Here is a 23,685-nt window from a genome sequence, read left to right as displayed (position 1 = left end):
CAGATGCTTAACTGACTGAGCCACCCAGGTGCCCCTGAGACCATGTTCTGTTTCCAAATAAATGCCACATAAAAATTCAGAATAACCAAAGATATTTATTTTTGTAATCAAAAATCAAAAACAAAATACCATGTTTCATCTAGAATAACTAACTAAAATTATTTGGTTGGAAGAATTATAAGGGGAAAACGTCTATATTCCTCTAAGCTAATGTGGAGGGGGATGTGTACTTTAAATAAGCCTAGATATGGATGGCTAAAAAGCAGCTCACAACACCCTAATACTGCCCATCAACAGAGAGGCTAAATTGTTCTAGGAGATTGGGAGAGGTAACGGCATTATGTGCAAATGCATGTGTTTTATTTAAAATAATGGCATGCGATAATGAAATGTAATTATGTCAATGTCTTAAATACAAGCAAGCAACATCTTAGTAGAAACATTTAAACATTTTAAATGTTTGAATTCCACAAAACAACAAATTTAGAACTACTAATATTTGTATCAAGTTCTAGCTCCACCTTGGTGAGGATTAAACAAATCTAGAATAGTCATTGATTTTCTTTAAAAATATGAAATATAGAATGCAAAGGTTACTACTACACAGCTGATTGAATTTTTTGTTCCTCAGAAGTTCATTCCCCTTTTAACTGGTACTTCCCAGCACTGTGGCAAAATGACCACTTAAAATAGAATGAGTTGAGCAAGGGTAATAAACAGTATGCATAAGGCTTAGACCTCTAAAATGAAGTCTGAATATCTAGTTTAATTTTGTACCTATTGAACACTGAAATCCACAAATATGTAGTAGCAAAACACATACAGACTCTGAAATTTTAAACTGTTTCAGAGAAGCTAATATTCAATGCGAACAAAACAAATATCTCTAAAAATAGTATTATAAGAGACAACTCAAAAGAATAGAAAAGGCACCGAATTTAGAAGTCAGAAATCCTAGGTTTCAAATCCTGGCTTCACCACTTAAGAGAAACCTGAATATATCGTTTTGCTTCATCAATTTCAATATCCCATTAACATGGGAATAAAAACCCTCACAGAATGCTGAGAATTATTTTTCAAAGTAACTAGTGTGTCTAAAATGTTTTGGAAAAACTACACTACCACAGGGGCACCTCAGTGGCTGTCAGTTCATCGTGGAGCCTACTTTAAAAAAAACCACTACACCACCACAATTTTACAAATGTATCAGTATTCGTGGTAATAAGGGGAGGTCTGATACGGATCCAGGTTTTCCAGGGTCTGAATCTTATACAATTTAGGGGCCTCTGTTAAGAATATAAAATTAGCTACAAAAGTGAATATTTATATGAACACAGAAGCCCTGAAGTTTATGCTTCATTATCCTGATGGTAAATCTACCCCCGGAACTGCCAGTATGGATAAATTTTTTATTATCTTTATTTAGCAGAGATATAAATTTTCCACTCCCCAACTCTTTCTAGAAATATAACAGAAGTTCACAATCAAATATTCATCATTGATAAGCCATACTAATGAAATAAAACTGGTAAGATTGGATAATATACACCTGCAGTTTGAGAGATTACAAAGATAAAATCAGCAAGCCTATGATCAAAATACATTAGATGGCCATCTTGTACCATGTGATACTAACTAATGTATACTAACAGTAACTCCAGAAGAGAAGTACCAGAATTAAGAAGGATTCTAGTCCTACAGAATTTGAAAGAAATGGAAGTTCTTTAAAAAAGATAATTAAGGAGACGTTTCGCAGAAGAAAAAGTAAAGTCTGAATGATTTATTGGTTTTTGAAAGGAACAAGTAGTTACACAAATTGGAAAAAAAAATAGAAGCCATTATCAAAGTACTATAACTCCACAAACCAAACTAACGAAGGCCCAACATGGACTCTGAAACTGCCAATAAGGCAACTTATGACCTACAATTTTCATTTATTTTACAACTTACTATTCCAACTAAATTAGCAGAAAGTTACCATGGCCAAGGATAATCTCTCTTTCCAAAATCGTCATCCGTCAAAGGAGAAGATACCAGAAACTGGCTATCTTTAGCCCACTTCTGGATACAGGGCATGTGAAATATACAGAAACATCCTGAACAGCTCCAAACCTAAGACAAAGATAACAGAAATTAAAATGTTGCAATGATTTTCTTTGATAATTCCACAATACTTTAAAGTGAGCATCACACTAAACTACTTTGAAGAGCTAAGGACTAAAGAAAAAAAATTTTCCTTCCAGTCTAATAGAAGAAATGTTCTTCATAAAAATTTATTTAAGTGTAGAACATTTGAAATAAAAACATTAATTACCCAGAGTCATTTAGCTAGAAATAACTAACTACTAACATTCTGAATGATCTCCAATTGTTTTGGTATACATTTCATACTTTTTTAAAAATAAGGTCATGCTGTACTAATTGATACATAACTTTATAGTCTTTTAACATACTATAAGCACTTACCATTATTATATAAGTTCATACATGATATTTATAGCTGCATATCACGTAGATTTACATATCATCATTTATTTAACCAATTTCTTACTGGACATTTAGGTTATTTCCAATTATAAATAATGCTACAGAGAAATCCTGAAACATATTATGTACATATATCTTTACATACTCCTTTTGTTACATAAAATCTATTAGTCTGGCACTTAATGTTAAATTCTAAAAATTTAACGAGCAAAAAACTTAAGAATATATATATTTTTAAACTTAAGGAATAATAGTAAATTAATTTTTAAAACCTGCGAACACTTCAATGACAAAAATCAGTTCTTTCATTATAACATTTTGCAACTGTCCAATAAAATCACACATGTAGCACAATGCATAAGCTGGCAAAAGCATTAAAAAAAAAAAAAAGCATAAAAAAAAGTTTGGGTTACCCCCAAAGCAGTGCCTGAGAAAAGAACTGGGATGCAACAATGAGGGCATAAGGTAGACAAGAAGAAATGCCAATAAATGGTGCATTGTTGAGCTGATTCTTGCTAAGGGCCAAAGTTCGGTCCTGTTATGGACCCTCTGAAGAACCATGTAAAACACATCTCAAACCACCCCAGCCCCAACCCCTACCGGACAGAAGGCTGGGATACTCATCCGCCAATTAATTCCATGTGGAAGAAAGTTGCCCTAACAGGCGTTAACTCCCCTGTGCTTCTGCACAATGCCTGCATACTAGCTGAGTCAGTTCGCAAGGAGAAAGCATTAAGGTTTAAAAAAAATAAAGCTACACATACACCAAGTGTTTAAGGTGGGACTATAACCACATGCAGAGAGACTATTCACCCACCAGAGCGGAAATCACAGTAAGCCAACCAGATGTGACTCTAGACACCAAAGGCACATGCATCCACATCTATCCTATCCAATGCATGTTAAATTTCTGATTCACTCTACACAACCAACTCAAATCATCAGGCCTGGTTTTGTCTAGGCAATGCTGCTATAATAGCAGATTAATCTGAGTCTAAATGTTGAGTCCACCATATTCAGTCACTGATTCCCCTTAATTGCTTCTTTAATGCCCTTTTAAATTTACATATGGATAACTTCACCATTAGACCATAGCACCTCCAAGTACATGAGTTATATCTGAATCCATCTCTCCCCAACGATCCTAGCCATTTTCCAGTGTCTTCAACACAAGAAACACAAGAGAAGCTCACTAATAAACTGTTAAGTGTCACGGCTGGGTTCTACTTCTTTCAAGGCAGGGACCGTATCTCCCTTTTTTAAAACCTGCCGAAAGTTGTGAAATATAGTGCAATTTAATATTTCAGTATTTGTAGGAATCTCTAAAGTGTAGATGCTATGCTTTATCAAATTGACATATGCATTAAAATTGAAGATATTTGCTTCACATATATTAACAGTGCTAAAAATATTGGATGCTCATTTAGAGGTAATTTCTTCAAATTACAGATTTACAAAATGAAGATCAATTCATAAATAAAATTCTCAAATGAAGCATTTTTGAACAAAAATAAACAAAAAGATAATAAGTGGTTAAATATGATAAATACAAAAAAAGATATTTTGGGGAGATGCATTAATATAGATAAAGGGAAAAACTTACTGCTTGGTTTCTCTTCACTGAAGCAATACAAATTAAGCATGTCATAGCCCCTGCTTGGAAAGCTTCATGTACATACTGTCTTGTTCGCTCTAATTCACGCATATCTCCATCTTGAAATTTAAAAATTGAAAACTTCATGTTAAGCAACATCTGAAAGTAACACAAACTCACTAATAGCACCACACTGAGAATTATAGCCATTATCAATTGCCCGATATACAACTGAAAAATGAGAAGTTAAAAAAAAAAAAAAGCAACCAATGAGCTGCCAAGAGGTCACGAAGTCCATGCATTAAATCTTATGTCCTTAATTCAAAACAGTACATCGGCCCGCTCTGAGAACATACTTGCTCTTATTGCTGTTACAGTCCTTAACAACTTTGGTGAGGGCAGAGCCATGGGCAAGAGAGGCAAGATGTCAAGTAACAAGGGAAAGCATACCTAGAAGCAAAGTGAAAGAACCTGCAAAGTCAAAGACCAGCAGAGCCATTTAGCCTAAATACAAACGTGTGTGTTGATACATAGCATACTCTTACTGAAAACCTGTTAGATGAAATGATCCTGAGTTCACTACATTATAATCGCCTTATTTCATTAAATTATGTTCACTATTTCTGCTTAAAAAGATAGCATGAGCTTCTTAGAAAATATCACTAAACTGCAATTTTCTGTAAGCAATTATTGAGAATTTATTTGGTAGGCACTGTATGTTTTGTTTTCAGTGGATTAAATGAACTATTTTTGTATTCATTTCACAGAGAATATGAGAAAACTGAGGCAAGAACAATTAAGTAACTTTAGTCTGACTGCAAAGTGAGCCCTCTTAATCCTACACTATGTTGCGGCAAAAAGTTACCACAAGAAGATCCAAGAAATAACAGGTGACAACAAAATGAAAGCCTGAAAAACTACCCAAAAGCATATGACACCAAAAAGGCAATAATCTGAGTCACTTTAGTGTAAAAGAAATAAACCTACATGTCTTTAGTATAATAAAGATTCCTCGAGAGAGGAACTGAGTCTCCAGTAAAATTAGACTAACAGCATAAGCTATCAAGGCAATAAAATGGTTCAAATCAAAATTTAAGTCACCAAACAGAAAAGTTAAATAAATAGGACATTTGGCTAATTCTTTCCTTTCTAAAATCACCTAAGTAAACAAGCACTTACAAAAACTTGCTCTACCATAATATAAACATAAAAATAATTCAGGATATTAAACAAAATATACATAAAATCACTCCCAAAACTATTATATAATTATTAAAGACAATTGCTTTATTTTAAATAAACATTGAAGTTTAGAGAGTATCCTTAAAAGCAGACTTAATAATCCTGTCGTGTGCTTACTTTGCTCTTCAACATAGTTGGCTTTAACAAATGTACAGCTGACCCTTAAACAACCACGCAGTCGTAAATCTGCATGTAACTTTTGACCCCCTAAAACTTAACTACTAGTTAGTAGCTTACGTTGACCAGAAGCCTAACAACATGAAACAATTAACACGTATTTTGTATGCTATATATATTACATGCTGTATTCTCACAATAAAGTAAGGTAGAGAATAAGAAATATTATCAATACCCAGAAAACAAATAATCCAGTTAAGAAATGGGCAGGAGACATGAATAGATATTTTTCCAAAGAAGACACCCAGATGGCTAACAGACACATGAAAAGATGTTCAACATCACTCATCACCAGGGAAATACAAGTCAAAACCACAATGAGATACCACCTCACACCAGTCAGAAGCTAAAATTCACAACCCAGGAAACAACAGATGTTGGTGAGGATGTGGAGAAAGGGGAACCTTCTTACACTGTTGGTAGGAATGCAAACTGGTACAGCCACTCTGGAAAACAGTATGGAGGTTCCTCAAAAGGTAAAAATAGAACTACCCTATGACCTAGCAATTGCACTACTAGGTATTTACCCGAAGGATACAAAAATACAGATTCAAAGGGACACATACATCCCAATGTTTACAGCAGCATTATCAACAACTAAGGAACTAAGGAAGGGGCCAAATGTCCAACAACTGATGAATGAATAAAGAAGATGTAATATATATATACAACTATATATATATTGTGTGTGTGTATATATATATATATATACACACACACATATATATATATATATACAATCACTCAGCCATCAAAAAGAATGAAGTCTTGCCATTTTCAACAACGTGAATACAGCTAGAGTACCTTATGCTAAGTGAAATAAGTCAGAGAGAGACAAATACCATATGATTTCACTCATGTGGAATTTAAGAAACAAAACAAATGAATATATGGGAAGGGGAAAAAAAAGCGAGAAGCAAACCATAAGAGACTCTTAACTATTGAGAACAAACTGAAGGTTCATGGAAGGAGGTGGGCAGGGAATGGGCTAGATGGGTGATGGGTATTAAGGAGGGCATTTGTTGTGATGAGCACTGGCTGTTATATGTAACTGATCAATCACTAAATTCTACTCCTGAAACCAATATTGCAATGCATGTTAACTAACTAGAATTTAAGTAAAAATTTAAAACAACAACAAAAAAAACGAAGAAAGAAATGTTATTAACAAAATTAAAAAATGCATTTACAGTACTGTACCTGCATTTATTGAAAAAATACACATATAAGTGGACTTGCACAGCTCAAATCCATGCTGTTCAAAGGTCAACTGCATAACATTTTAAATTTCACCTAATTTAACAGCTAGCACATAAAATAGAATTTGGGAACATGATGGAATAAGGCTTTAACAAAATAAAGTGCAACCTTATATTTATAACACTTATTTAAGATTTCTTTGAAAATTGTATTCAAGTTTGGCTGCAGGCAGGATTAAGTAAGTATACTGGCTAAGGTTTCATAGTGGATAGCCTAAGATCTGAAGTCATACATTCTAAAAAGATCACTCTGGCAACTGAAGAAAGTTGAGTCTATGGAGGCCAAGACTGGAAGCCTGAAGAACCAGTTAAGAGGCAGTTACAGCAGATAAAGCACAAAACGACTTTAAGCAAATTACCTATTTGTCTCAGTTTTCTCATCTTTAAAATAGTAATAAAAATAGTAATAATAGCAATATTAATATCTACCTCATAAAGTCATATGGATTTAATCCACATATTAAACAGCGTAGGGGACTGAATTAGGCAATAGTAGTATATGGGGAGAGGAAGGGTAGAGTTAAGAAATTTATGGAAGTAGACCCAAATTAATAAAATTATGAATGAAAAAGGAGAGGTCACGACCAACACCAATGAAACTGGAAGGATAATTAGAAACTTTTATCAACAGCTATATGCCAATAAATTAAGCAATCTGGAAGAGATGAAGGCCTTCCTGGAAACCTATAAACTACCAAGACTGAAACAGGAAGAAATTGATTTTTTAAACAGGCCAATTAATTATGAAGAGATTGAGTCAGTGATAAACAACCTTCCAAATAACAAAACTCCAGGCCCGGATGGTTTTCCTGGGGAATTCTACCAAACATTCAAAGAAGAAATAATACCTATTCTCCTAAAGCTATTTCAAAAAATAGAAACAGAAGGAAAGCTACCAAACTCATTCTATGAGGCCAATATTACCTTGATCCCCAAACCAGGCAAAGACACCATCAAAAAGGAGAATTACAGACCGATTTCCCTAATGAATATGGACACCAAAATCCTCAACAAGATCCTGGCTAATAGAATCCAACAGTACATTAAAAGGATTACCCATCACGATCAAGTGGGATTCATACCTGGGATGCAAGCGTGGTTCAATATTCGCAAATCAATCAGCGTGATACATCATATCAACAAGAAAAGACTCAGGAACCATATGATCCTCTCAATCGATGCCGAAAAAGCATTTGACAAAATACAGCATCCTTTCCTGATTAAAACCCTTCAGAGTGTAGGAATAGAAGGTACATTTCTCAATCTCATAAAAGCCATCTATGAAAAGCCTACTGCAAATATTATTCTCAATGGGGAAAAGCTGGAAGCCTTTCCCTTAAGATCAGGAACACGACAAGGATGCCCACTCTCGCCACTATTATTCAACATAGTACTAGAAGTCCTTGCAACAGCAATCAGACAACAAAAAGGGATCAAAGGTATTCAAATCGGCAAAGAAGAAGTCAAAATGTCTCTCTTCGCAGATGACATGATACTCTATATGGAAAACCCAAAAGAAGCCACTCCCAAACTATTAGAAGTTATAGAGCAATTCAGTAACGTGGCGGGATACAAAATCAATGCTCAGAAATCAGTTGCATTTCTATACACGAATAACGAGACCGAAGAAAGAGAAATTAGGGAATCCATCCCATTTACAATAGCACCAAAAACCATACGTTACCTTGGAATTAACCAGAGACGTAAAGGACCTATATTCTAGAAACTATAAATCACTCTTGAAAGACATTAAGGAAGACATAAAAAGATGGAAAGATATTCCATGCTCATGGATTGGAAGAATTAACATAGTTAAAATGTCCATGCTACCCAGAGCAATCTACACTTTCAATGCTATCCCGATCAAAATACCAAGGACATTTTTCAAAGAACTGGAACAAACAGTCCTTAAATTTGTATGGAAACAGAAAAGGCCCCGAATCTCCAAGGAACTGTTGAAAAGGAAAAACAAAGCTGGGGGCATCACAATGCCGGATTTCGAGCTGTACTACAAAGCTGTGATCACAAAGACAGCATGGTACTGGCACAAAAACAGACACATAGACCAATGGAACAGAATAGAGAGCCCAGAAATGGACCCTCGGCTCTTTGGGCAACTAATATTTGATAAAGCAGGAAAAAACATCCGGTGGGAAAAAGACAGTCTCTTCAATAAATGGTGCTGGGAAAATTGGACAGCTACATGCAAAAGAATGAAACTTGACCACTATCTCACACCATACACAAAAATAAACTCCAAATGGATGAAAGACCTCGATGTGAGACAGGAATCCATCAAAATTCTAGAGGAGAACATAGGCAGCAACCTCTACGACATCGGCCAAAACAACCTTTTTCATGACACATCCCCAAAGGCAAGAGAAACAAAAGATACAATGAATTTATGGGACTTCATCAAGATTAAAAGTTTCTGCACATCCAAGGAAACAGTCAGAAAAACTAAGAGGCAGCCCACGGAATGGGAGAAGATATTTGCAAATGACACTACAGATAAAGGACTGGTATCCAAGATCTACAAAGAACTTCTCAAACTCAATACACGAGAAACAAATAAACAAATCAAAAAATGGGCAGAAGATATGAACAGACACTTTTCCAATGAAGACATACAAATGGCTAACAGACACATGAAAAAATGTTCAAAATCATTAGCCATCAAGGAAATTCAAATCAAAACCACACTGAGATACCACCTTACGCCAGTTAGAATGGCAAAAATAGACAAGGCAAGAAACAACAATTGTTGGAGAGGATGTGGAGAAAGGGGATCCCTCCTACATTGTTGGTGGGAATGCAAGTTGGTACAGCTACTCTGGAAAACAGTGTGGAGGTCCCTTAAAAAGTTAAAAATTGAGCTACCCTATGATCCAGCCATTGCACTTAATCAGAAGGGGGAATGAAGCATGAGAGACTACAGACTATGAGAAACAAACTGAGGGCTTTAGAGGGGAGGGGGGCGGGGGAATGGGATAGACCGGTGATGGGTGGTAAGGAGGGCACATATTGCATGGTGCACTGGGTGTTGTATGCAACTAATGAATCATCGAACTTTACATCGGAAACCAGGGATGTACTGTATGGTGACTAACATAATATAATAAACATTAAAAAAAAAAAAAAGAAAGAAATTTAGGAAGTAAAACTCAGCAGGACTTGGTGACAATTAGATTGTGCTGCTTTTAAAAGCCTACGTTCGGGGTGCCTGGGTGGCTCAGATCGTTAAGTGTCTGCCTTCAGCTCAGGGCGTGATCCCGGCATTCTGGGGTCGAGCCCGGCATCAGGCTCCTCAGCTGAGAGCCTGCTTCTTCCTCTCCCACGCCCCCTGCTTGTGTTCCCTCTCTCGCTGGCTGTCTCTCTGTCAAATAAATAAATAAAATCTTAAAAAAAAAAAAAAAAAAAGCCTACGTTCATGTCAACATTCAAAGGAAAGAGTGCCGTGTCTGATGAGATGGGCTGAGGGGAGGACACTGCTGGATGAGACTCACTCACGGTATGTTTGTGCCATCACTGCACCCGGATTTCTGGCTTCAGTGGGTGAAGGGGAAAATAGTGGTGCTACCAACTGAGGTAACCAAAACAAGAAAAAAGTTATCTTTCAACCTATGTTTGATGTGTCCATGAGCCAATCAGATAGAGACACCCATTAGGAAGTTGACCGTGCAAGTCTGAAATTTGAGAGAAGGGTCATGAAGGTACAAAGGCTGCGCTCAGACAAAAAGAAAGAACCTCTCTGGCAAATTTCTGGTGTTTAATCCACTAAAGTGAGATGGGAAACACCTCATTACCCTAACATTTATTGTTCTCAAATCAAGTCGTCAGATTTCCTTACTTTGATACAGGCAAAGTAGAGAACAAAAAGGAACAAGAATCAAAATATTTATGGATTGGACAAAAAACAACATAAGAAAAATTGCCTTACCACCTTAAGATGAAAGCTAAACCAAAATTAATAACTTATAAATGATGTTTTTTAAATAGTAGGAAAAAAATGAGTTACAGTACTGTATTTCCTATTTAAAAATAAAATCACTCACTATCTAGAATAGTTTAAGTGAGGTCCTCTTCAAGTAAGAAACTTCCTAAGGTTACTTTCTATAAAGTCCTCTAGAAGCAAGAAACTTCCTAACCTTAAAGTAACTCTTGATCAACTTACCTGGCTGAGCCCGTTGATAAAGGTCACACTTTATCAACCTACCTGGCTGAGCCAGACTTCAAGCCTCCTAATCTCAATTCCTTAGCAGATACGGTAAATTCCTTAGAAAATATACTTGACAATGTGTGCCTGGCTTCATGATGCCATCAGAATACTCAGGCAACTAATGTTGATAATACATGTAAGCATCTTTCTAATAATAACAATAAGTATAAAATATGGAAAGGGTTAACAGACTTAAATTTAAAATAATCTACTTTTATACTTAGTACTAAATCCTTCATAGTGTCATCAATTTGGCCCTCTTACTCGTAAACAAATGTGGTATTAAGAGTAACCCAGATATACACAACATTTAATGATGCTGTACACATCAAAGCAGAAACTTACTTTAAAAAAAAAAAAGGAATCCTAAGTTGTAAGATACAATATAAAGGAAGAAAGTCAAGAAATGAAATTGACTTGAAAACACATTTAACATATGATGAAAAAGAAAAATGAAGAATAGATTAAAGGGAGTATTCAAAGTTGTCAAGTCCAACCAAATCATAACTGGGGACAACCTGACCCCAAACATTTGGGGGAGCTCTGGCATCCCCCTCCCAGATTCTAATGAATTATCAATTACACACATAGGAGAACTTCTAAGGCTATAAGGGACACTGCTATTCTATTTGCTCTATGGAAAGATTAATGTTCTACAACATGTAACTCAAATAGTAAAATGCACAAAAATTCAACTCTGCAATACAAAAATGCTCATTCTTAAGATGCAAAAACTATTCCATATAGACTAAAAGTGTTTTTTAAAAGTCAGGAATATATTTTCATTGATGTCAAAACAGTCAAAATTTAGGGGTGAGCTAAGATGGCGGCAGAGTAGGAGTACTGTAGGCTCATCTCTTCCTTCAAACAGTAGATAACTATAATTCTAAATACCCCAGAAATCAACCTGAAGATTGACAAAATAAACTCCGCAAGTAAAGGGAGAGAAGAAGCCACAAAAAAGGAGACAGGACAGAGACGTGGTTTAGGGGAGAAACAGATCACGAGTGCCACGGTAGGAAGGGAGCCATGGTGAGAGAAAGGTGAGAGGGAGAAAAGCACACCAGGATGCACAAGAACATTTCCTCAAAGCCACTGGCTGGAAATACAAGAAGGGCTGATTTTCCTGAGTTCTTGCAACCAGTGGGGCATAAAGACTAGAGTTTTAAAGGTCAGCAGGCCTGGCTGGGATACAGCCCTGAGGGCACGCACTGCTCCTGAAGAGAAGGCAGACAAACAACCTTTGGGCAGACAGCGTGGGAACAGTGGTCTGAAGAGTGCCTGGGGCACACAGGGGGAGATTATTCACTCCTCTTAGGGTGCTCCCTGTGAGGGAGTGTTCACTGGACATGCCTCCTGGGAGACAAAGGAGCCAGCCAGGGCCATTTCTCTCCCAGTCCCTCAGTATAAACACAGAGACAGTTGTGGTAAGCAGCACAGTGCTGGCAAGGCTCCCTAACCTGCTTACACCAACTCCCACATCCCTGCACTCCGGAGAAACTGCCTTCTTAGTCAAGACTGCCTCAGTCCCAGCACAGCAGGCCCCTTCCCCAGAGGACCAGCAGGAACCCCCGCCCATACCACATCTCTGGACCAGAGAGTTCTGTAAGGCTTCAGTTCGGAACAGTGGAACTAGTATCAGCTATCATTTAAACCAGCAGACCAAAATACACCTAGTTAAAACTTGCCACATTCAGACCAAGGACCAAACACTATCCACTGCATACAAGGAGAGCCTCTGCAGAGGACTGGCCTGAAGGATACAGCAGCCAAAACACAACAGCAGGGCACAAGCAGCACACACCAAAGACACTGCCTGAAAGGCCAGGCCCTGGACACTATCTGACCTCTTATTCATAAAGCCATTATTCTCAGGAGAAGGAAACATAATGGACTTTTCTAAAACACAGAAGGCAGAGACTTAGACAAAATGCCAAGACAGAGGAATTAATACCAAACAAAAGAACAACATAAAGTCACAGCCAGAAATCTAAGCAAAATAGATATAAGTAATACGCTTGATGGAGAATTTAAAGCAACAATCATAAGGATACCACTGGGCTTGAGAAAAGAACGGAAGACATCAGGGAGACCCTTACAGCAGAGAAAAAAAGAGTTAAAAAGAATCAGTCAGAAATGAAAAATACAATAACTGGGATTGGAAACAGACTTGTTGCAATGAACACAAGGCTGGAAGAAGCAGAGGAACGAATAAGTGACATAGAAGAAAAAATAATGGAAAATAGTGAAGCTGAACAAAGAGGAAGAAGAATTATAAAGTATGAGACTAGACTTAGGGTATTCAGTGACTCCATCAAACATAATCACACTCATATTAGAGGAGCCCCAGAAGAAGAAGAGAGAGAAAAAGGGACGGAAGATTTATTTGTGGAAATCACAGCTGAAAACTTCCCTAATCTGGGTAAGGAAACAGACATATAGATCCAGGAGACACAGAGCACTCCCAACAAAATAAAAAAAAGCAGGTCAACACCAATACATTTTGTAATTAAATTTGCAAAATATAGAGATAAAGAAAAATCTTAAAAGCAGCAAGACAAATGAAGTCCTTAACTTACAAGGGAAAGCCCAGAAGGCTAGCTACAGATCTCTCAAAGGAAACTTGGCCAAGCCAGTAGGGAGTGGCATAATATACTCAAAGTACTGAATGGGAAAAATCTGCAGCCAAGAATACTCCATCCAGCAAGGCTATCAGTCAGAATAGAAGGAGAAATAGAAGAGTCTCCCAACAAACAAAAACTAAAGGGGTTCGCGACCACGAAACCTGCCCTGCAAGAAATATTAAACGGGACTCTCTGAGTGAAAAGGAAAGACCAAAAGTGACAAAGACAAGAAAGGATTGGAGAAAATCTCCAGAAACAATGACAAAACAAGTAATAAAATGGCACTAAATACATATATATCAATAATTACTCTAAATGTAAATGGACTAAATGCACCAATCAAAAGATACAGCATGTCAGAATGGATAGAAAAACAAGACCTATCGATATGCTGCCTATAAGAGACTCATTTTAGACCTCAAGACACCTACAGATTGAAAGTGAGGTAATAGAGAACCATTTATCACGCAAATGGACATCAAAAGGACCCAGAGTAGCAATACTTATGCCAGAAAAACTAGACTTTAAACCAAAGACTAACAAGACATGAAGAAAGGCACTATATCATAACAAAGGCGACAATCCAACAAGAAGATCTAACAATTGTAAATACTTATGCACCCAACATGGGAGCACCCAAATATATAAAATAACAAACATAAAGAAACTAACTGATAATAACACAGTAATGGTAGGGGACATTAAAACCCCACTTACATCAAGGGACAGATCATCTAACAGAAAATCAACAATGACATAATGGCTTTGAATGACACACTGGAACAGATGGATTTAACAGATATATTCAGAACATTCCATCCTAAAACAGCAGAATACACATTCTTTTCAAGTACACATGGGACATTCTCCAGAATAGATCATATACTAAGACACAAATCAAGCCTCAACAAGTACAAAAAGACTGAGATCATACCATGCATATTTTCTGACCACAATAAGAAACTTGAAGTCAACCACAGGAAAAAATCTGGAAAGACCACAAATACATAGAGGTGAAAGAACATCCAACTAAGACTGAATGAGTCAACCAGGAAATCAACAAAGGAATTTTTAAAAAACACATGGAAACAAGTGAAAATGAAAACACAACAGTCCAAAACCTTTGGGATGCAGCAAAAAGCAGTCCTAAAAGGGAAGTACATAGCAATACAGGCCTACCTCGAGAAGCAAGAAAAATCTTAAATAAACAACCTAACCTTACACCTGTAAAGGAGCTAGAAAAAGAACAGCAAATTAAGCCTAAAGCAGCAGAAGGAAGGAAATAATAGAGAGTAGAGCAGAATAAATGATACAGAAAATAAAAAAAACAACAACAGTAGAACCTATCAATGATACAAGGAGCTGGTTCTTTGAAAAATTTGATAAACCTCTAGCCACTTATCAAAAGAAAAGAGAAAGGACTCAAATAGATAAAATCACAAATGAGAGAGGAGAAATAACAAACAACACCACAGAAATACAAAGAATTATAAAAGAATATTATGAAAAATTACATGCCAACAAATTGCACAATCTGGAAGAAATGGACAAATTCCTAGAAACATATAAACTACCAAAACTGAAACAGGAAGAAATAGAAAACTTGGACAGATAACCAGCAAAGAAATTAAATCAGTAATAAAAAATCTCCAACATCTCCCAGCAGGGACGCCTGGGTGGTTCAGTCATTAAGTGTCTGCCTTTAGCTCAGGTCATGATCCCAGTGTTCTGGGACAGAGCCCCGCATCAGGCTCCCTGCTCGGCGGGAAGCCTGCTTCTCCCTCTCCCACTCCCCCTGCTTCTGTTCCGTCTCTCGCTGCCTGTCTCTCTGTCAAATAAATAAATATTAAAAATCTTAATAAAAAAAAAAATCTCCCAACAAAAGTCCAGGCCCAGATGGCTTCACAGGCAAATGTTACCAAACATTTAGAGAAGAGTTAGTACCTATTCTTCTCAAACTATTTCAGAAAATAGAAAAGGAAGGAAAACTTCCAAATTCATTCTATGAGGCCAGCATTATCCTGATACCAAAACCAGATAAAGGTACTACTAAAAAAGAGAACTACAGGCAAATCCCTGATGAACACGGATGCAAAAATTCTCAATAAAATACGAGCAAATCGAATCCAACAGTACATTAAAAGAATCAGTTACCATGACCAAGTGGGATTTATTCCTGGGCAGTAAGTGTGGTTCAATATTCACAAATTAATTAATGTGATACACCACATTAACAAAAGAAAGGATAAGAGCCATATGATCCTCTCAATAGATGCAGAAAAAGCATTTGACAAAGTACAATATCCATTCATGGAAAAAACCCTCAACAAAGTAGGTTTAGAGGAAACATATCTCAACATGATAAAGGCCATATATGTAAAGCCCACAGCTAATACCATCCTCGGTAGGAAAACTGAGAACTTTTCCTCTGTGATCAGGAACAAGATGGGGATGTCCACTTTTATAACTGTTATTTAACATAATACCGGAAGGCCTAGCCACAGTAATCAAGCAACGAAGAGAAATAAAAGGCATTCAAACTGGCAAGGAAGAAGTCAGACTTTCAATATTTGCAGATGGCATGATACTTTATAGAGAAAACCCAGAAGACTCCACCAAAAAATTTCTAGAACTGATATATGAATTTAGTAAAGTCACATGATACAAAATCAATATGCAGAAATCTGTTGATTTACTATACACCAATAATGAAGCAGCAGAAAGAGAAATCAAGGAATCAATCTCATTTACAATTAGACCAAAACTAGTCAGATACCTAGGAAAAAACCTAACCAAAGAGGTGAAAGAACTGTACCTGTACTCTGAAAACTATGAAACACTAATGAAAGAAATTAAAGATGACATAAAGAAATGGAAAAACATTCCAAGCTCATAGATTGGAAGAACAAATATTGTTAAAATGCCTATATTACCCAAAGCAGTCTACACATTTAATGCAATCCCTATCAAAATACCACCAACATTTTTCACAGATCTAGAAAAACAATCCTAAAATTTGTATGGAACCACAAAAGACCCCCAGTAGCCAAAGCAACCTTGAAAAAGAAAAGTAAATCTGGAGGCATCACAATTCTGGACTTCAAGTTATATTACAAAGCTGTAGTGATTAAAACAGTATAGTACTGGCACAAAAATAGACACATTGCTCAATGGAGCAGTATAGAAAACCCGGAAATGAACCCACAACTGAATGGTCAATTAATCTTTGACAGAGCAGGAAAGAATATCCTATGGAAAAGACAGTCTCTTCAACAAATGGTGTTGGGAAAACTGGACAGCAACAAAAGAATGAAACTGGACCACTTTCTCATACCATACACAAAAATAAATTCAAAATGGATGAAAGACCTAAATGTGAAACAGAAAACCATTAAAATCTTAAGAGGAAAACATAGACAGTAACTTTGACATCGGTCATAGCAAATTCTTACTAGATATGTCTCCTAAGGCAAGGGAAACAAAAGCAAACATAAAGTATTGGGACTTCATCAAAATAAAAAGCTTCTGCACAGCAAAGGAAACAACCAACAAAATGAAAAGGCAACCTCTGGAATGTAAGAAGATATTTGCAAATGACACATCTGACAAAAGGCTAATAACCAAAACATACAAAGAAGGGGCGCCTGTATGGCTCAGTGGCTTAAGCATCTGCCTTCAGCTCAGGTCATGATCCCAGGGTCCTGGGATGGAGCCCCACATCGGGCTCCCTACTCAGCAGAGAGTCTGCTTCTCTCTTCCCTCTGCTGCTCCCCCTGCTTGTTCTCTGTCCCTCCCTCTCTCTAATAAGTAAAATCTTAAAAAGTATGTATTTATATACAAAGAACTTATAAAACTCAACACACACACAAAAAATAATCCAATTTAAAAATGGGCAGAAGACATGAATAGATTATTTTTCCAAAGAAGACCTACAGATGGGCAACAGACACATGACAAGATGTTCATCATCACTTACCATCAGGGAAATGCAAACCAAAACTACAACGAGCTACCATCTCACACCTGTCAGAATAGGTAAAATCAACAATACTATAAACAACAGGTGTTGGCAAGCATGTGGAGAAAAGGGAACCCTCTTGCACTGTTGGTGGAAATGCAAACTGGTGCAGCCACGCTGGAGAAGAGTATGCAGGTTTCTCAAAAAGTTAAAAATAGAACTATCTATGACCTAGCAATTGCACTACTAGGTATTTACCGAAAGAATACAAAAATACTAATTCTAAGGCATACATGCACCCTGATGTTTATAGCAGCATTATCTACACTAGCCAAATTATGGAAATAGCCCAAATGTCCATCGACTGAAGAATGGATAAAGAAGATGTGGTATATATACACAATGGGATATTAACCATAAAAAATAATGAAATCTTGTGTTTTTCAATGACACGGATGGAGCAAGTGTATTACGCTAAGTGAAGTCAGTTCAGACAAAGACAAACACCAAATGATTTCACTCATATGTGGAATTTAAGAAACAAAACAAGCAAGGTGGAGGAAGAGCAAATGATAAACCAAGAAACAGACTCTTAACTATAGAGAACAAACTGACGATTACTAAAGGGAGGTGCGTGGGGAGAATGAAACAGGTGATGGGGATTAAGGAGCACACTTGTGATAAGCACTGGGTGATGTATCTAAGTGCTGAATCACTACATTGTACACCTGAAACTAATATTACACTGTATGCTAACTAACTGGAATTTAAACTTAAAAAAAAAGTCAAAATTTAAAAGACCATACAGCACCTGTCTGAGTAGTGTAACTTGTAAATGTATTAGCAACTATTTTCCCCCGTTTTCCTTCAAAATCTTCATCTCCTTCTTCTTCAGAGGAAGAGCTAAAGTGTTCTTCAACAAGTTTTTTGGCTGCAGCTTGATTGGCCTTCTTGATTTCCTCAAATTTCCTTTGAGACATTAGCTCTGCTTAAAAGAAAACAAAAATTCATTTAATTTCTGCAAAACAATCTCTAAGCACATAGATTTAAAAGTCATCTTTGGAGCATTCTATTTTACTATTATGCACAAAAAAAGTATTTTCAAGTTTCTTGTCAAACAACTAAAGAGAATACTACCACAATGAAAACTTTCACTTTTATTAAATATCCTGCTAAATGCAGCAAATTGTTCTAGAAACACTGATTAACAAATCAATTAAAAAATTATAAAGATAGGATAAAAGTATCAAAAAACAGTTAACCTCAAAATAAGGACGTTAATAACAATTAAAATGGGATTATTAAAAACAAATCAAGCACAGAGATTTTTAAGAGGTGGGATACATGCCAACTAGGAGCACAGCAGAATCAGTTAAACTGGGTGCTTTCTCAAACAATCCTCTTCCACACCACAGCCCAACCTGGCCTGGCCCACCAAAGATTCTGCACAAACAATAGTCACTGTATACCCATTACCTTTATAATCTGCTCTTAGAAAGCTCAAGGACTTTTTGCCTTCATTAAAATGTGGTCACAAAACATATATAACATTAATCCACACAAAATGTTGACAATATGGAAAATGTGGTTCCTACAGCAGCTTCATTCCAAAAAAAAAGTCAAATAAATTTTGTATTAGTTCTTCCACTATTCTCTTCAGCACTGACTGTACTTCTCATTTTTTTACTTGGTTAAATAATAACACGAAAAGAATTAGATTACTTCACAGCATATTCCCAACTCCTTAAGGGCAAGGATCAGGGGAATTTTCTTCAAGTACTAACTATTAATAAACTCTTATGAACAGCAATCATAGTATCAAGAAAGGAGCCACAAACATACTGAATTGATCTGAATTTATTAGTGTCCGTACTGAGAGGATTTTAAATTCACTAATTAAAATTGTAAATCTCTGATTTAAATTCACTTTATGCTTAAAACTGATGAGCCACTACCCAGATAAGCTTTCTTAATCTTGGTGGTGCATTTGTACTTAACGACGTTTTATCTTTTATTTCCCTCATGAAATGTTTTCCCTTTGTTGCTGCAGCCAGTTTAATTGGGGATTATGCAGTATCTCAAGTAAAAGTGAAAGAAAATGTATACAGTGCCTATATAGGAATCTCGAGTATTAGAAAAGTAATGACTATAAGATATATGACTCGAAACTTGATGTGTAGTAAGAGAGATGATAAATGTCATTAGCTGTGGAAAAACAGCATGTAAGGATACATTTCTCTAAAGGCTGAATTAGAAGACATAATAAAAACATCCATAACACTATCAATGTATCACATAAGATCATCTCAAGGAAAAGTGACAAAGCAAACTTCCTATCTATTATTTCTTACAGACAAATTTCAATTACCCAGGTGAAGAATGTTTGCTTTTCTACTATCCACAAAATCCAAGAAACTTTACCAAAACTGTTCTTGGTCTCCAACTTGCACGTTTCACCACCACCACTATGGTAAACTCATAACTGCTACCAGGGGGGAGGTGGGTGGGGGGATGGGTGAAGTAAGTGATGAGGATTAAGTAGTGCACTTGTGTTGATGAGCCCCAGCGGATGTACGGAAGTGTCGAATCACTATATTGCACACCTGAAACTAATATAACACTGTATGTTAACTGTACTGGAATTAAAATAAACTCAGTAACTCTAAGCTAAGAGAATACCACATAACTTTAAAATTAGCTTAGGGAAAAAACACTCAGAAGCTCAACTCACTCCTCCCCTCAAAAAATATTTTCCGAAAAGTACATTCCACACATAAAAGTAAAATGATTTGGGGGATTATTCCTTTGGCTTCATGCAATCCTCCGTTAGTATGGACAATTCAGAGTTGGCCGTGTGTTCTCAGGCTCCACTAAAACACAGCGTTGGATGAAGGATAATGACCTGCCAGAGGAGGCCACATCAGATACATCCCAAAAAGACATGAAATTTGTTAATAGGAACCACAGTTGAGAAAAATACCTCAAGCTCAAGCGCTTACAGGGCATAGACAATTAAAGTTACTAAACTAAGGCCATCCATTTGCAAAGATGGAAAATGACAACTGCCCCCCCCCCACCCAGGAGGTGCTTAAACTCAATCTAAACGGAATTTCTGCAACTGGCAGTTGCCATGCACAAAGGTGAAACCACACGATCCTATTTTACAAAAAAAAAAAAAAAGTTAACGAGATTTTTATGAGATTTTAGAAAGAAAAGAAAAACAAAACACCCGTTGGCAACCAATTCAGATTTAAAGGACTGTATTAACCAAACCAAACTATAGGCTAAATCAGAACCCTGGGCCACAATTTGCAACTTTTGGTCTAGGCATTCAGCAGGCAAAAAAGAATAAAGAGAAGAACACTGGACAAAGAAGTAATGCTGATTGACAGTAATTAAAATGAAGGTGAAAGAGGTATGCTGGGAATCTGCCTAGAATGCCGAAATGAGTAGCTTCCTTGAAGGTCTGAGAAGTGGGGGCAATAATGAAGTCTCCAAGGAGAAGAAAAGAAGTGAATGAGAGAGCCAGGGCGGGGAGGCAGTTCTGACTAGTAAGTGCCTTCGTAGGTACCCAGGTGAAACCGAGGACGGGAGCCCCTCTCACCACAGGCTACGGAAGTCTGCAGTGCTTCAGGTCCCGCGGGGCTGCGCCTGGCTGAACTACCTGCAGCCGCAGGGGTCGCGGCTCCTCTGGGGCTGGGGCCAGGTCCAGCAGCGCCCACTGAGCCCTTTTCTCGCCCTCCTCCGGCGCCGCGGAGATGGATTCCATTTCCTGACGAAGGGGCCGCAGTGGCCCGTCCTCGGGCTCGGCCTCGGCCACCGGCCACCTGGCGCCAGGAAGCTTCCATCCCTGCAGAAAAAAGGGGGGAAAAAAAAGAGTGGAAGGAGCGTGAGCTCAGCGGGTGCCGAGGCGAACAGGGGCAGCGGCGGAAACCAGTATGAGGGGCGCAGTGAGGAAGGTCCCCGCAGGGCAAGGACCGGGTTTGAGAAGGTCGCGGCCCTGTCTCTGGGAGGGCGAGTCCCCGCTAAGCCCAGGTTTTGGAGATGGACCAGAGAGGCAGAGGACTAGGCAGAGAAATGGACCTCAGGGCAAGGAGCACCCAGAGCCAGAGTGGCAGAGCCCGGGGAAAGGAAAGCGCTTCCTCAGCCTCAGAGGGAGCGCGGTGCACAGGGAAGTACAGACTGACCCCTCGGTACAGACTAACCCCTCGGTTCCCGACGGGAACCAACTGCAATAGAGGACCCCAAGGAAAGCTACGTCTCCTTACCGACGGCGCCCGCCCCCGGCGACTACAACTCCCAGAAGCCCGGATACACTGCCCGCAGAACGCGTGGCATCACCGGCCACTTCCTTATCCGGGAGTGTTTGTGGGAGCGAAAGGAGCTCAGAACGCGTGCGCTGACTTGGACCGAGCCTTCGGAAACTACAGTTCCCGGCGTGCTCTGAGGCTTGGGTGGGATTGTCGCCTAAAGTGGGCGGAAGGTTGCGGAGGTGGGCGGGCTCTAAGAGTTCTCAACTCCGGAGGATGCTGGGGCTTCCCTAAGAGTACCTTAAACCCGTTCAGGTGTCAGGATTCTGTCAAGAGTGGCTATAGTTGACTATCCTCCAGCTTTAGCATTGACCCGGACTTTCAGGTGGCAGAAGGATTCTCACTGACGGAAATAAACAATGAAAACCCTTCGGGGTCCGGGAAGAGGGAGGGAAAGCTGGGGAGTATTGCGGAAACGTCGCTGGAGTGGAGAAAGCGCCCTTCGGAATTAATAAAGCGATGTAAAGGATACGTCTCTCATAGTTTTTATAGTTTACAATAAAGTTTTCCTGAGGCAGGACGATTTTTACCTACATGACAACTCCCTAAAGTAGATTATATTAAGGAAAGTAGTTGAGAGCCATGACCAAAAGCTGACTTCTCTGACTTTTCCAGTAAGATACAGATAGGTAAATAAATTTCAAAAAATTGGGGGTCTGAGAAATTGAAAAATATATTGATTACTGTTTGGAACTATACAGTCTTTATACAACTCTTCAACTTGATTTCTCTGCATTAGTAATAAATACCTAATGTTTAAGTAGAATTTGTTAAGTGCCAGGCACTATTCCAAGTGTCTCAGGTATTAACTAGTTAGTTAATTAGTTATTCATGACAACACTATTCCCGTTTTACAGCTGAGAACACGGAGGCAGAGAGAGGTTAAGTAACCTGCCCTTGCTCTTATAGCTAGTTATTGTTACTGATACTGTTTTTAAAATTAGAAAACAAAAACATGATTTTCTTATTCAAACTCCTAGCGGAACCAGAATCGCAACTGAGTAGTATGATTTTTGGCCGATATTCTTAAGCACTATGCCATACGATTACTGTACAAATGTACTTAATGTTTACCTAGAAATTCCAGTTACTTTTAGAAGACCTAATCAGTTAAATAACTCACATAATCAGAATTTTTCCCCTGCCATACAATGAAAATTTATAATCATAATAATTACTTTGGAATCAGAAAGAATCTTATGGGGGCGCCTGGGTGGCACAGCGGTTAAAGCGTCTGCCTTCGGCTCAGGGCGTGATCCCGGCGTTCCGGGATCGAGCCCCACGTCAGGCTCCTCCTCTATGAGCCTGCTTCTTCCTCTCCCACTCCCCCTACTTGTGTTCTCTCTCGCTGGCTGTCTCTATCTCTGTCAAATAAATAAATAAAAATCTTTAAAAAAAAAAAAAGAATCTTATGTGTTCTCTGAATTAAGAAACTATTATAGCATGACAGTAAAGTTTTGCAGTGAAAAGCTGTATATCATGCAGAAGCGTGGGTAAATTGAGAACATTTTCAAAAGTGACTTGCTGCTATTTTCACTTTGGAATTTTAGACAATATTTGGAAGACATAAGAGGGTTTTTTTGTGTTTATCAAAAGGGAACATGAGAAATATAATTAAAAATTATAAAGATATAATTAAAATTATAAAGATTGATAAATATTGTGCAGGTCCAATTAATTTTAATTCTTAAAAATAGTACCCAGAGGAATAGCTTAAAAAGGCCGACAATACCAAGTGTTGGCAACACTATGGAGCAACTAGAACTCTCATACTTACTGGTGAAAGTGGAAATTGATTCAAAGACTTTCGAAAAA

General features: G+C 37.8%; 1 protein-coding gene across 3 annotated transcripts in view; it reads right to left on the bottom strand.

The window, feature by feature from the left end:
- NFXL1 (nuclear transcription factor, X-box binding like 1) overlaps positions 1–21,924 on the bottom strand; it is a 70,582-nt gene extending 48,658 nt beyond the window's left edge. Inside the window, exons 1-5 of one of the 3 annotated variants that reach the window (XM_008701452.2) lie at positions 21,829–21,924; positions 21,165–21,410; positions 18,372–18,545; positions 4,091–4,200; positions 1,979–2,112 (exon numbers count right to left, since the gene is read on the bottom strand). In XM_008701452.2, the coding sequence (XP_008699674.1) occupies positions 1,979–2,112; positions 4,091–4,200; positions 18,372–18,545; positions 21,165–21,408 (662 nt within the window). In that variant the 5' untranslated portion in view covers positions 21,409–21,410; positions 21,829–21,924. Of the gene's footprint in view, positions 1–1,978; positions 2,113–4,090; positions 4,201–18,371; positions 18,549–21,164; positions 21,546–21,828 lie in introns of those variants that run through there. The other 2 variants (XM_040625281.1, XM_040625282.1) reach the window with 2 other exon arrangements.
- Positions 21,925–23,685: the final 1,761 nt, after the last annotated feature.

The sequence above is a fragment of the Ursus maritimus genome, unplaced genomic scaffold (assembly GCF_017311325.1).
Source record: "Ursus maritimus isolate PB19 unplaced genomic scaffold, ASM1731132v1 scaffold_8, whole genome shotgun sequence".
NCBI lineage: Eukaryota > Metazoa > Chordata > Mammalia > Carnivora > Ursidae > Ursus > Ursus maritimus.
The sequence above is the reverse complement of the archived record's forward strand: the minus strand, read 5'-3'. Positions and strand labels throughout refer to the sequence as shown.